The 14,861-nt window shown below is 33.0% G+C and overlaps 2 protein-coding genes across 2 annotated transcripts; one reads left to right on the top strand and one right to left on the bottom strand.

Annotated features, from left to right (window-relative positions):
* Positions 1–630: 630 nt before the first annotated feature.
* On the top strand, positions 631–4,526 carry LOC142617669 (protein NUCLEAR FUSION DEFECTIVE 4-like). The gene is made up of 3 exons (XM_075790626.1): positions 631–1,110; positions 2,273–3,183; positions 3,684–4,526. Exons 1-3 carry the CDS (start codon positions 787–789, stop codon positions 4,168–4,170), a joined length of 1,722 nt encoding a protein of 573 aa, XP_075646741.1. The 5' UTR covers positions 631–786; the 3' UTR covers positions 4,171–4,526.
* A 7,048-nt stretch (positions 4,527–11,574) lies between these two features.
* LOC142642669 (uncharacterized) lies at positions 11,575–12,748 on the bottom strand. The gene has a single exon (XM_075817074.1). The coding sequence runs from the start codon at positions 12,702–12,704 to the stop codon at positions 11,796–11,798; it is 909 nt and encodes a 302-aa protein (XP_075673189.1). The 5' UTR covers positions 12,705–12,748; the 3' UTR covers positions 11,575–11,795.
* Positions 12,749–14,861: the final 2,113 nt, after the last annotated feature.

Below are 14,861 nucleotides of genomic sequence, written 5' to 3'. Positions count from 1 at the left end.
TTATTTTAGAAAATAAGGATTATTTTCAATTCAAACAAAAAAAAAAATCATCAATGATTAAAACATTTTTAGTTAACAAATTAGTTGAGCAATTGTATTGTTTACCTACATGGGAGATATCAGATATGAGCCCCACGAAATTCATCCATAAAGGACAACATATCATAAACAATTGGAGCAATCGAAACAAAAGAAGGGTAAAATGCCTGGAAGATAATAAGAGAGTCATCTTTTATAATGAAATCATGAATATACTCATATAAAAATCTAGAATAGATCTATACGAAAATCAATAATAATTTTGTGAAATTTGTTGCGAAAGCTATTGTCTTTATTCTTCTTATTATATTTATCACAGTTCTTTAACTCAATAATCTTGAACAAAAAGTTGTGAACTTTTATTTATTTATTTTGTATGTGGGTAAGATTGTTAAATATAAAATATAGCAAAGAAAAAGAAACAGCCGTTTGATAATTGATATTGAGGAAACTCAACTGCAGAGAAGTCCAAACATTTAGGCAAAAGCAAAGTCATTGCTGACTACACCCAAAATATTAGTATATTAAATAATTACATGTAAGAGTAGAGTACGATGAATAAAGTCAATAAACAACCAGACATTTCACAAAAAATAAATAAATAAACAACCAGACAGACAACGTTGTTAGACCATTCTTTGTTCTCCTTCTCTGCCTCACTTTCCTCTGTGTCTGCCATACATTCCCTCAAACTGAAGACAAGCCCATAAGATTAAGCTCTCTCACTAGCTCCTGAGCATAGTAGCTATGGCGGTACTGAAAGCAGGAACAAGGCCTCCATGGGTGGGGCTAGGAGCCGCAGTTTGGGTTGAAATTGCATCAGGCAATGCATACACTTTTCCACTTTACTCTCATTCCTTGAAATCGGTTCTGGGTTTTAACCAGCACCAGCTTACCATGATCGGTGTGGCCAACGATATTGGTGAAAACGTTGGCCTTCTTCCAGGCGTAGTTTGTGACAAGTTTCCTCCTTGGGTTGTTCTCATCATTGGTTCTGTCTTCTGTTTCTTTGGTTATGGGGTTCTCTTTCTCGCTGTCAGCCGTACTGTTCTTTCCCTTCCTTATTGGTTGGTAAGTAAGTTCGTGTTTTATTTATTTATTTGGCATACCCTTTTGTTAATTTTGGTTCCTGGATAATTTCAATTAATGAGTTCTTCGTGGGTTCTCTTGGATACTTTTTTTAAATGATTAATTGGATTAGGAGTTCAAAAATGTTATCTGAGTATGTGTTGTGTGGATGGGATTAATGCTTTTCCCTTTTTTGGGTAGTAGATTTTATTGATGTCAACTAATTTAATCGGTTCAATATATGTACATAGTTTCATTCTAATCTTGTTTCCTAATGGAATGATAGGTATAATTATAAAATGCTATAAAGTTTCCTAAGGTAGTGGTGAATGAATCCTATATAATTAATATATGAGATAGGAGTAGGACTCATCTGAAACCTGTACCATCTGAGGTTGTCTTCTTTTCTTCATCCTTAGTTCTCAAACTCACGATCCTTTAATTCATGACTCAGAAATGGGGATACTTTGTGTATGTGTGTGTGTGTGTGGAGGAAATTGCAAACTGAGGTGTCATATTTCTGGCTCAAAGGGGCATCCTCTATTAGTTACCCTTCAAATGAGTGAATCAACCAGAAGTTACTACTGGTGGAAATAGGATTCTTACCTCTTCTGTAACTAAAATAAACTTCCATTTGTTGAAAATTTTAAATAATGAGTCATAAGTCTAACTGTTTATCTGGCATGGAGAAATATTATTCCCTTGGGTTTCATTTGGATTTGAGGATAATGGCTTGAATATGGATCTGAACAACACACCATGAGTCTGAGCTTATATGATTCTGCTCAAAAGCACTTGTGATGTTATTGATTTGAATAATATCATACTCATACACCCGTTCATTTCAAATGAACATATTAATAAAGCTTAAACCCATCCATGAATTTTATCAATAGAATCTTTTTTCCCTTTCATGCTTTATTGAAGTTATTTGAACCAAAAATTGAAATCCAAATTATTTCTTCAAAGACTTCCATCCACTTGAACTGTAAAGAAATTCAAGTTTCTCAGTCATATGTGAGCATATAGGTAGCTTCTTTTGGCACATCAATTTTGTGGAGATTTATTTTGGGAAATGTGGTTGTTGGTGCATTTAGTTAGCTCAAATAAGATACTTTTCGCCAACAGATCTAAATGTAATCTTCTTCCTTTTATGATATCACAGTTATGGCTTGCTCTTTGTGTTGCTGCTAATAGTAATGCTTGGTTTAGCACTGCTGTTATTGTGACCAACATGAGAAACTTCCCTCTCAGTCGAGGAACTGTTGCAGGTATTCTCAAAGGTTATGTGGGGCTCAGTGCTGCGGTTTTTACAGAAATTTACAGTGTGCTGCTTCATAGTTCCTCTTCTAACCTTTTGTTGTTCCTTGCAATTGGGATTCCTGTTCTATGTTTCATTATGATGTACTTTGTCAGGCCATGTGCTCCAGCTTCTGGTGATGACTCTGAGGAGCATTGCCATTTTCTTTTCATCCAAGCTTCAAGTATTGTGCTTGGCTTATATCTTCTGACGACCACGATAATGGCTGATACATATTCTTTAACTCCTCTAATTTCCTATACTTTTGTTTTTATAATGATTCTACTTCTCATGGCTCCACTTGCAATTCCTGTAAAAATGACACTGAACCCCATGAGAACAAGCAAATCAGGGACACTAGACCAATTAATTGGGTCTTCAGACGGTCTGGTTCAAGGAGAAAGCAATTCAGACAAAACTGAAGCACTGCTGACACCATCTTCATCAGCAAAAAACCTAGGAAGTTTTCATGAAAATGAGGATGTGTCTGAGGTGGCTATGCTTCTTGCTGAGGGTGAGGGGGCAGTGAAGAAGAAGAGGAGGCCCAAAAGGGGGGAAGATTTTAAATTTAGTGAAGCTGTAGTCAAGGCAGACTTCTGGCTTCTGTTCTTGGTTTATTTTGTTGGGGTTGGTTCTGGGGTGACTGTTCTTAATAATCTAGCACAGATAGGGATTGCACAAGGTGTTCATGAGACCAAAATCTTGGTGTCTCTCTTCAGCTTTTGCAATTTTGTGGGTCGTCTTGGTGGTGGAGTTGTCTCTGAACATTTTGTCAGGTCAGTACCATCTATCTTCATGGTTTGTCACAGAGATTATTGACTGAAGCAGGGTGCTTACTATTAGGTTTGCTTACCGTACATGTCTCTGATCTAAATCAATTATTAAGCTGAAGAGTTCTATATTAAAATCAACAAAAAATTGTCGATAATTAGGCACATTAATGATTTTACAATGCATGGAATCTTCTCAAGAAAAATGACTCTTTTATGGATGTTACATATATCTCCTCCTATCAAATTTATAGATTGGTCATTGAATATCAGCAATAAAGTTATATTTACACTTTCAGTTAAACCTTGCTAACTCCTCGCAAGAAAATATGGCTTGTGCTTTCTATAAACCTTGCATAGTCGACTCAGCTAATTGTCTCCAATAATTTGCTGTTACAGGAAATTAGTATCAGCATGTTGTTGTAAGTGCTGCAAAGTACTCCCTACATCCCTATTATTCCAATTGGTTGTCATTGTAATTTATTGCAGCGCTCTATTCATTGCAGGTCAAGGACACTTCCTCGGACAGTTTGGATGACCTTTACTCAAATAATCATGATTATCACATACCTTATGTTTGCTTCTGCAATGGATGGCACTCTTTATATTGCAACTGCACTTCTTGGGATCTGCTTTGGCGTTCAATTTTCTGTCATGCTCCCAACTGTCTCTGAGCTATTTGGCTTGAAGCATTTCGGTTTACTAAGCAATTTCATGGCCCTAGGGAATCCTATTGGTGCTTTCCTTTTTTCAGGTCTGCTAGCAGGGTATATATATGATAACGAGGCAGCTAAACAGCATGGACTTAATCGGATTGGTTCAAGTCTCACCTGCTTGGGTCCAAATTGTTTTAGACTCACCTTCCTGGTTCTGGCTGCTGTCTGTGGTGTGGGCACTTTCTTAAGCATTATTTTGACTAAAAGGATAAAGCCTGTTTACCAAATGCTTTATTCAGGGGGCTCCTTCCGGCTACCACAGAGCACAAGTCATTGAGGTTAATGGGGTTGAGCATATATCCATTCGGTAGCCATTGTTGCCGAAGCACATCTTTGGATGCTACTTTCGGGCTTATTGAACACTCATCAAATGCAGTGCATGTTTGAGCGCCAGTCAGCAGTCCAACTCACATATCAGCTCAAATGATATATTTAAAGCATATGCTTGTTATAATATAAAATGCAATTTTTCATTACTATATATTAATAAATAACTCTACATGTGTGTTGTGCTTAGTGTCATATATTTTCTCTCACAGCCGATTCCAAATCTGGAAAAAGGAGGAGGGTTGTGATAGATTAATAATATGTAAAATATAATCACTTTATTATGAATGGAACTGCTATAGATAATTGTTGGGCTGTCTCCTAATACATATAGCCAACCCCATCTAATCTACTGAGGGGGTCTATATAACCGATTTTAAACATTTGGGTTTGAGACTTTATTGTTGTTGTATATTTCAATGGAATGTTGTTTTGAGTGCATGACATGGTTGAAACTTATCTCCTTAGTGCATCCCAGCATGGTAATTGAGCTGGTTATGTAATCTGGCTGTTAAAAATAGTGCTGTTGATGGTTTGATACATGGAATGAAAACAAAGGAACACAAAATAAACTATAGACAAGATTTTCCTTGCTTTAAAATTTGAGAACTTTAGCTTAAATCATAGGCAAGTGAACGTGAAATTACAACTATATTAGTGACTAGTATTATGCTTGTGCGTTACACAGTTTTAGTTAAAAACTTTTAGTATAATTTTGTTAAGAAATAATAAATTAATAATCTCTTGAATCTAGAGAATATAAATTGCCTATAAATTATTGTTCTTAAAAGTATGCAATCACACAACATATTTATATGAAAAAAAATTCCTAAATTTAATAATTAAAACCTATGGAAACTTAACCAAAGGTATTTCATTTGCCAAAAAAATAAACATAATTCTCTTCTAACTTATTAGTTGTCTTATAATGACATTTTGCAGCGCACACATATAATATTACTAACAACAAAAATAAAAATGAAAAATAGTAACATAAAAATTTTACTATTCAAGAAAATTAATTTAATTCAATAATGCACATATAAGCATAACTCAAATACAATCTAGAAATAAAAAAGATGAAACTCTTGGTGTAGAAGGAAATACAAAATTTGATAACTCTTAAATAATTAATAGATAAAGCCTATGAGGGGGGGGGGGGGGGGAAAGATGAGTAAAAATAATTCATAAATGCAAAACCAAAAAAGAAGAAGAAGAAAAAAACTAAACATATTTTTGTAGGATAAAAAGGAAGAATAGTATAGCAATAAAAGGATAAATCTCCATAACTTTAAGTTTAACTCAAATAATAATTGATGCGGACAAATCATGTAGGTGAAATATTTATAGAGGTTTATATAATATATTTCATGCTTTTAATGACTCATAAGAAAAACCATAAATTAAAAAAACACAAACACAAAAATAACAAAGAAGAGAAACATACCTATAATAATATGGATGGTGACTTTGCTAAAGCATTCTACTACAAACAAAGCCAACTCAAATAATAACTAATGACAAATCATAAATGTGAAATATTTATATAGGCTTATATAATGAATTTCATAGATTTAAAATTGACTTTATAACTCATAAATAGAACCATAGAAAACAAAAATAAAGAGAATAAAGACACCTGTAATAGAGTGGATAGTGGTTTTGATAAAACATTCTACAAAAAAAAAAACTCAAATAATAATTGATGCCTGAAAAATGATGTAAGGACACGTTTTGCTTGAAAAGCCCAAAAGTGAAAAGGACTAAGGCCTAATGAGCCAAAAACAATGAATTTATAGAAAGTAGGCTAGCAACTGAACTCCAAGGTGTAGGCTAGCAACTGAACTCCAAGGTGTTGAACAGTAATCACAGTAGGCTAAATGATATTTGAAAGTAAGGAAAAAAAGTTCAATGCAAAGAAAATCCTCCTTGGCAAAGTCCAAAGATGGTAGTTCTTATATATTTATCGCAGATTTAAGCATAATTACAGTTTTTGAGTATACAATTATTTCTCTCCATTTCTAGATTATCTGATAATCCCTTTGTAACGGGGATTTCCTTCTTTATATTCACCTTCACCACTTCATCTCAACCCTCCACGTGTAGACCAGATTGTTGGCTTTGATACTTGTCCCATCAGCACTTCCCTAAAGTCTTCATGAGTAGTTCTAAGGCTGGAGGTTACTGTTCAGGTATTACTTCCACATTAATGCGGTCAGAGAGTTAGCTGCAAAGAATTCAATGCGGTGTTAGCAGCTTTCCTCTCAGATATTTCTCATCGTTCCTTTGTCTTATCCCCATCTGATGCTTATCCCTACCAACATGAACGTCTAGTGCCTCATCCTTGATGAAAGGCCGGATTGTTGACCCCTACTCTGCTTAGCGTAGGAGGTATTTCTCCTCGGACCTCATTCTCACTCCTTTACGACCAGATCTCTTCCATAGCTTACTAATTTGTATGTCCTCGTTAATGTCAATTTGCCCTCAGACGACCTAATATCCTCAAATACAGCCCACGACTCAATATTCTTTTCTAGGCCCTTTACCCCTACAAATCATAAAGGTGAAATATTTATAGAAGTTGATATAATTGATTTCATGGATTATAATTGTATTTATGACTCATAAGCAAAACATAAAAAATAAAAATAGAAACATACCACGTAATAGTGTGGTTTTAATAAAACATTCTACTAAAAACAAAAAGAATACAACTTATTATTAATAATTGGGAGAGAAAAAATCAATTAGAACAATAAGTAGTGTTTCTATCTCCAAAAAATTTATAATAAAAAAAAAAAAAAAAAAAAGAGAAAGAAAGAAGCCGTATATGAAGAAGTTGTACATATAAATATATAAGAATACAGTAAAAAAATCGTATATATAGAGAATTTTCAATTGTGAAGATGCTAGATTTCTAATCAATTTAGAAATTATAAGAGAAATAGAATTATTAGGAATAAGATATGTATTAAAAAATTATCACAATTAACATTTTAAAAAAAAGAACAAAACATAAAACTCATCACTTAGGATGAATGTTTATCCAAAAAACTTGGAAGTTAGGACTTGGGAGAGTTCAATTAGACATAGAATTTCAAATTATATTGAAGTTAAATTATAAGAGAAATTATTAGATGGTTTGGAATTAAAGAAACACCAATTCTATGTGAAATTCTAATAAACAGCTTGTATTTTTTTCCAAAATTATTTTTTATCTATAATTTTTAATTTTTAATTTTAAATAAAATACTAATGATTACACAATCCTAATCTAAGTAAATTATTCATCTTATCCATTTTCCAAGGTTTTTTTTTTTTTTTTCCTTTTTTTAATGTGTCTTATCAATTTAAATCTGAAAAAAAAATTCTTCCTAAAAAAAAATCTGCAATATGGTTAGACCTTTTTTTTAGTGTAGTAATTAAAAAAAAAGAAGAAGAAGAATAAGATTACACTATGTCTCTACGTTTCTGCAATTTAAGATGCATTACACCTCTTTTTTTTAGTGTAATATATGTTGCTGCAATTTAAGATGCATTAGACTCTTATATATATATATATATATATATATATATATATATATTGTGTGTGTGTGTGTGTGTGTGTTTTCTTTTTACGTGTAGTGTAGTAATTAAAAAAATAAGAAAGTTGCTGCATTTTTTATAATACACTACATGTAAAAAATAAGAATTACATAGATAAGATAAAGAATTTGGATTTTAATCAAATTAAGATTTTTATCAACTTAGAAATTATAAGAGAAGAAAAATTATATATATATATTTTTTAAATCTAAAAATCTTTTTTTTTTTTTACAATATGGTGAAGCTAAGTACACATGTTATTAAAAAACAAAGGCTACTTATTTGAGAGAATGTGTTATTATTTATTGTATACGAAAAAGTTTTTTGTTGTTATTTTATGTGGTCCTTTATATTTAAATAAATAAATAAATAAATCATTGAAAAAATGTATATAAAAAAAGTCTACACACCAATTGTTAATAACAAAAATGACATTAGATTTGATGTATAACAAAAACTAAAAAAAGCAATTGTAACTTGTAAGCTTATCTACGGAGAACATCAACAATAATAGAACTCCATCAACATCAAGATAAATGCAGTGAGAAGCTTTGTACCTCTCATTTTATCACTAATTAAAAAGGAAGTTTCCAAATTGTGAGGGTAAAATGAGTCAAGCAGGAGTGTTGAGTTGTGGGCCATCCCCGAGGGCCTATGGGAACCCGAGGATGGTCGAGAGGTTTAACAAGTATCAAGGTCAATAGGCCGAGGAGAAGGAAAAATGATAGCGAGCTAGTGGTGTCTCCCAAGGGGCTAGGCTTCCTCGGGAAGGCATTATGGAAGATTAGAACGCAGATGCTTATAGGATACTGGGCAAGGAGCAACTATACTTCTAAAGATAAGTTTCAGGAGAAGGAGCCTACAATAACCTAGGAAATATCTGAGAATGAAGCTGTTACCACTACATTAAATATTCTGCGCCTAACCAACTAGCCGCATTTATATGGAAATGACCCCTAAGTAAGGATGTCTCAATTCATAGCTACTCAAAAAGCTTACAGGAGGTCTTTGATGGGACAAGCATTGAAAAGATTGCCTATATGATCAACAAGTGGAAGGTTGGGATTGAAGAGGGTAGAACTATATAAGGAAAGGGCCCCCGTGAGAGGGGGCAGGGGAAGAAAAAAACAAAAAAGGAACATCTTGTATTGAAACAACTTGAGTAAATAGAAGTACACTTCTTCCTCTGATACGACCGAGGAAAGCTTACTTTAAATATTGTGTTTATCTTCTTGGCTTGAATCTGAACAGTTAAGGCTCATACTTGATTTACCGAGCTACACTCTTATCTAACCCATTCTCTTACAAATATATTGTGTTGGGTTTGTTGGGCCCTCTTCCACTATTAGTGAATAGGAGGTCTAGTTCTAGCTCTTACAAAACTCCATCAGCATCAAGAGAATGGAAACTTGCGGATTGCATGTCTCTTTTTATCTTGCCTTCAAAAATTTGTTGAATTCCTCCGTTGATCAAGAATTTCGATTTCTTTCTTGGTAAGTTTCTATCTATGAAGAATATTAACAATAATGTTAAAATAAACTATTTTCTATATTTTTATTATTTGTCAAAGAAAATAGAAAATAACTTAAAAAAGGAAAAGAAATTTGATAGAACGTGGAAAGAATAAAAGTTAACAAAACCAATATACCTTTGTCAAAACTCTTTTGTTGCAATTGGAATTCATAGTGTTATGTGTTAATATATAGTGAGATTATAGTTTATTAATAAAATTTAAGGTTTTTATTTTTTTGATTGTTGGAGGAGATGAGTAGGCAAAAGTTACAATTTTTTTAAAAAAAAAATTGTATCCAACGTTTGTAGGGGCTTCAAATATAAGTGATTTTTTTTTATAAAAAGATTATTCTATTTTTTAATTATATATATATTTACTATTCACATTTTAGAATTTGAGAATAAACACATGGTGTAACTCTAAGTAATGTTACACCACTCAATTATTTGTTATAGAATTTATATTTTGAAATCCCACATTTGAATTACATGTTCTATATTTTCTGAATATTCATGCCAATTTTCATGTTAATTGGATGTTATTTATCATTTGACTTATAAACTCATCTTTTATGCATTATTTTTAAACTACAAAATTTTGAATTTAAACAATTGATTGATGACATTGCTATCAATTTTTAATCATCTTGAAATTTTGTAAGTATAGAAAATATACGAAGATAATGTAATCTAGCGGTGAATTTGTCAAATTTCTCATCTAATTAAAAAATATTGAGTGATGTAATATTACTTAAAGTTAAACTAAGTGTAATTTGAACCCAACCTATAAGAGTATTAAATACAAAATATTTATAATATATCATTAATTTAGGATTAAATGTATTGCCACATGTTAAATATAATGTATTATAGACAAATGCTACTTGCAACGCTTGCTATTTGTCCATATCATTATAAATAAATAAAAAATTGGGCCACATGGCCCCCCATCCACTAGGTGTAGGATCTTGTCAACGTACAAAAATATTTAACCTCTTAACAGAAACCAGTCCATGGAGATGGAGTGCTTGTATTTTAGACCTGTACCACCGTATTGCCAAGTACTGAAAACGGTTTATTTACTTAACTATCTATTCAATTTCAGAGACTGGCTTCTAATCCCATTTTCTAGACAAGAAGTAATGTACTCCACCTAAGAATTTAAATCATGCTCCAGTTTTTTGTGTATGTGCCTAAGAAGCGTCGACTACGGAAGCAGATACAAACAGACAAAACGATATGATAATTCTTAAAAAATTAGGTTAAGATATAGTAAGACTACGATAATTGATTAATTCTTTAAAATTTTATATATTATATTATGTTTGTGTGTGCACTCGTCTTTTCCTTTTATTATGATGAGAATGTGTACGCAAAAATATCCTAGAATATCGGTGCACACCAACTACTTTTTTTATTAATCATTATGATATGTTATACTTGGCCAAGATGGTTGAAGATGCATGATTAGAAAGAAAGTGATATATTATAGGCTGCTGATCAAAGGTGTGGTTCAATAAGGCAGTTTGAAAATGATAGAAACGCATGACCAGAAAGAAAACCAATAAAGGGGGCTATCATTTTGAACTGAATCCGAGATTTAACCAAATATTTATAGCTTATGGTAAGCGTGCAGTTGGGATTAAGGCCATTAATCCCTCCACATGCTCTTTTATTTTTATCGTTAGCTTGTGGGGCAAACAAAAAGCTATTAGGTTTATAGTGTACCACTTGAATTAAATGAACGTGACTTTATGGAACCATTATAATAATAAGGTATCAACAATAATAATGTTAGAGAGATAATAAATTTAACCTTTTTTTTTCACAATTTGTTTTTTACAATTTGTTGATTTATTAGATAGATTATGATTACTATAACATCACTTTTATATGAAAACACCACTAACATTATTTCTTTCATTATATTTCAATCATAACATGGCATCTTAACTAATATTTGTGAAAAAAAAATTTGTTATATCATCAACCTTATTTGTAATGCAAAACCAATCAACTACCTCTTCCTAAATTTTCCTATTGTCAAATCATGTGATAACGTCTTTTTTTTTTTTCAAATAAATAATAATATCTTTAATAACGTAACATAACTATTCAAAAAGTCACAAACACATGGGTCAAACTTAAGGAACAAACGTAACAAGGGCTTTTCTTTCTCTATCAACGCATGAGAGTCACAATCTGGAGTATTGATGCAATTTACAAATTACAAATTCAAGATGGGATAAACCAATAATAATGCTCAAACCGTCTTCTTCTATACTAAAAAAGCCAATATATTAGTGCACTCCGAACATATAGTACAAAGGGTAAACAAACCTCAAAAGCCATACAAATTTTGTCCATAACGTGAAGAACCATTAGGAACCATCTCTCACAATTTTAAGAGTAAGAAATAGGGAGAGAGAATAGAAGAGAAAGTAGCCAGAAACATACCCCAAGAAAAAGCACAAAAACTCAAGTGGGTTTCATATCATGAAACAATGTAGCCCATAGTGAATGATCATCATACTCAACATCCAACTTTTCCTGCTTATATTGAATGTTAGCCATTGGACTTGCAACTCTTCCATCCAATGGTCCAGATGACTTTGGACTCCTACTTGTGACCACATACCTGTCTTGTACTCTTCCATCCAAAGGCCCGGATAGCTTTGGATTCTTAGTTGTTTTGACTGTCAACCTCTCAGGCACCCATCCATCAATGGGTCCTGGTAATTTTGGGCTCCTAGCTGTGAACATCATTTTCTCTTGCACCCTTCTATCCATAGGCCCAGACAATCTTGGGCTCTTTGAATTGTACATCAATTTCTCTTGCACCTTTCCATCAAGAGGCCCAGATAATTTCAAGCTTCTGGAATTAGCTATCATCCTCTCTTGCACCCTATCCAGAGGTCCTGATAGAGTTATGCTTCTCTTTGTTAGCACTGGTCTCTCATCCTTGATCTCTTCACTCTTTTGCCTCCTTAAGAATCCACCTTTCCAATATTGCTCTGGATAATGTACCAGCTCATGAGGAGTGGCTTTGAAAGCAACATCCTCACGAAAAACCAACTTGTTAATGCACTTGTTCAAGCACCTCTTGGTCTTGTTGATTGCTAAGAAGAGCCCAGAAAATGTACCTGCGCCACCACTGTTTTCCTTCCTAGCAAGCTTGAGAATCTCTAGCCTGTGTTTAGCCACAGAAATGCCCATGCTCTGAAGAAACTCATGGTTGAAGTAGCTTATATCCTCATATTGGAGTTCGTTGCGAGCAAAAGCAAGGCCATACTCATATATGAGTGAGGGCTCAAGGCTACTCTTGGATAACCAAGAGAACCAATCCATGGCTAAATGCTTTGCCATGTGATCCTCAATTCCTCTCATGTGAGGTGGTGATATAAGTAGATAAGGAGTTGAAGAGAGCAACAAGTAAATGTGGTGGTTAAGTTTCTGTTTGTTTTAATTTGGACACTTTTTTTTCGTCTCTCTCTTTTATTAGATTTGGATGGTAGTTAGAACATGAGAGTGATAAGCAAAAATGTGAAAGTAGAGCATGAGAACTTACCGACTTTATGGACCATAAAATAGGTGCAATGTATTACTATTTATTATTACCTAACAATTACCATCACTTATGTCGCTTCTGGAAATGAACAATAAAGAAGCTTCCATAGGAACCCTTTAATAGGACACATTAATTATAAAGCTTAGAACCATGAATTTGTTATGCAGGATTAAATTACAGTTGGTGTAACATAGAACCGAAAAAACAACTGAATACCCGACAGTGATTAAAATGCATTTAATGTCTTATTAAATAATATTTTTATACATATTTCTAAAAAATAAAGTAAAAAAAGCACATATAATGACAATATATTTTTGTGTGGGTAAGCAAATGAATCATTAACCATGTGTATTTTTTTTTTTTTAAGTATGCATTACAACTCATAGTTGAGCTTTTATTATTATGCCCTTTGGAGCACTAGTTATCTTGAAATTTGCAAACATGAATGATTGAGGGAGAAATATGTAATCTATTAAGAGTTTGACTTACCTCCAGTATTTTTTTAACTAGACATGTCCTTTTGTTTTAAATATACAATAACAAGTAATAGTGAGTTTTGATCTCTGCATTTTATTTAGTTAGTGAATGACGTGACAATCTTTCATTAAAGCAAAATGAGATTCCAGTTAAAAAAATACTAGAAATAAGCAAATTCATCCATTTATAAATTTGTCACATAAAATTCAACAAAATGTTAATTGAGTAGTGGATATGTGGTTAAGGTGGTTGGTAATATATGAAAGTATGTTTCAAAATTCTTGTAGTTTAGTGATTGTAGAAATTTGGGTTCAAATTTTCTCTTCCCCTCTACCGCAATGGTTGGAGTGTGAAGGTAATTACACTAGTAAAAAGACTAGCAATTTAGAAACTGAGTGCCTAAAAAGATGATGCCTTGAAGCCATATTGGCATTAAATAAGGCTATTATTGCGTAGTTCCAGACTATATTTCTTTTACAGAGACTGGGTCACACTCACCATAAGATCCACATCTATGCAAAAGAGAGTGAATATAGTCCGAAACTATACAATACTTTTCCATCAAATATGACAGAAGGATTGTACCATGGGCTAGTGGTGCTACCTCTATGATAATTGCGGTTGGTGTACCTACTCTGATAGGTTAGGCACTTTTGCAGTCTTTACTTCCCAAAATCACTGTGGACTATGGTTGCCGGACCCGAATATTAGCCAGGCCCACGCCACTGACATATCAAGGCAAAGTCAGGCTGGGCGAGTCTTTTGGCTAAAAATTGTAAAAAACGGAGTTTATTATTGTTATATGTACTGTTCAAAGTTATTTAGCAAAATGAGGAGAGAGATTAAATTTCGGCAACGGTATTGCCGAAATTGCAAGAAAAAGTAGAATGTGTCAGGGGAGAGAGGAAAATTGAATTTCGGTAATGAGATTACCGAAATTCTTGTCCGGCCCTTACTTGCGAGCCTGCCCGTGAAGTGCCCAAAATGCTGAAATGAAAAACCAATTGTGGCAATGGCATTGCCGAAAATGGGAGGAAAAAAAAAATTTGTAGCAACCAAGTTGCCGAAAATGGAGGGGGGGAAAAAAATTCTACATCCACAACATTTTTCACAACAAATTACAGGTGGTTAGTTGTTATTGGTTCAAATTTGAACCTAACACTAAGATAACTTTTTTGCTCCAATAATAATAATAAGTAACAACTTGTCATTTATGATTTGTTGTAAAAATATTGTGAAAATGTTGTGAACATATCATTTCTAAAAAAAATTGTGGTGCCGAAATAGAAGGAAAAGGAAAAAAAAAAAAGTGGCAATGTGGCAATGCCATTGCCGAAATAGAGGGAATTTTTTTTTTCCCTCTATTTCGGCAATGGCATTGCCACATTGCCACTTTTTTTTTCTTTTCCTTCTATTTCGGCTCCACGATTTTTTTTGAAATGATACATCAACAACATTTTCACAATATTTTTATAACAAATCATAAATAGCAAGTT

Source organism: Castanea sativa, chromosome 1 (genome assembly GCF_040712315.1).
Source record: "Castanea sativa cultivar Marrone di Chiusa Pesio chromosome 1, ASM4071231v1".
NCBI lineage: Eukaryota > Viridiplantae > Streptophyta > Magnoliopsida > Fagales > Fagaceae > Castanea > Castanea sativa.
This window is presented reverse-complemented; position numbering and strand designations above follow the sequence as displayed.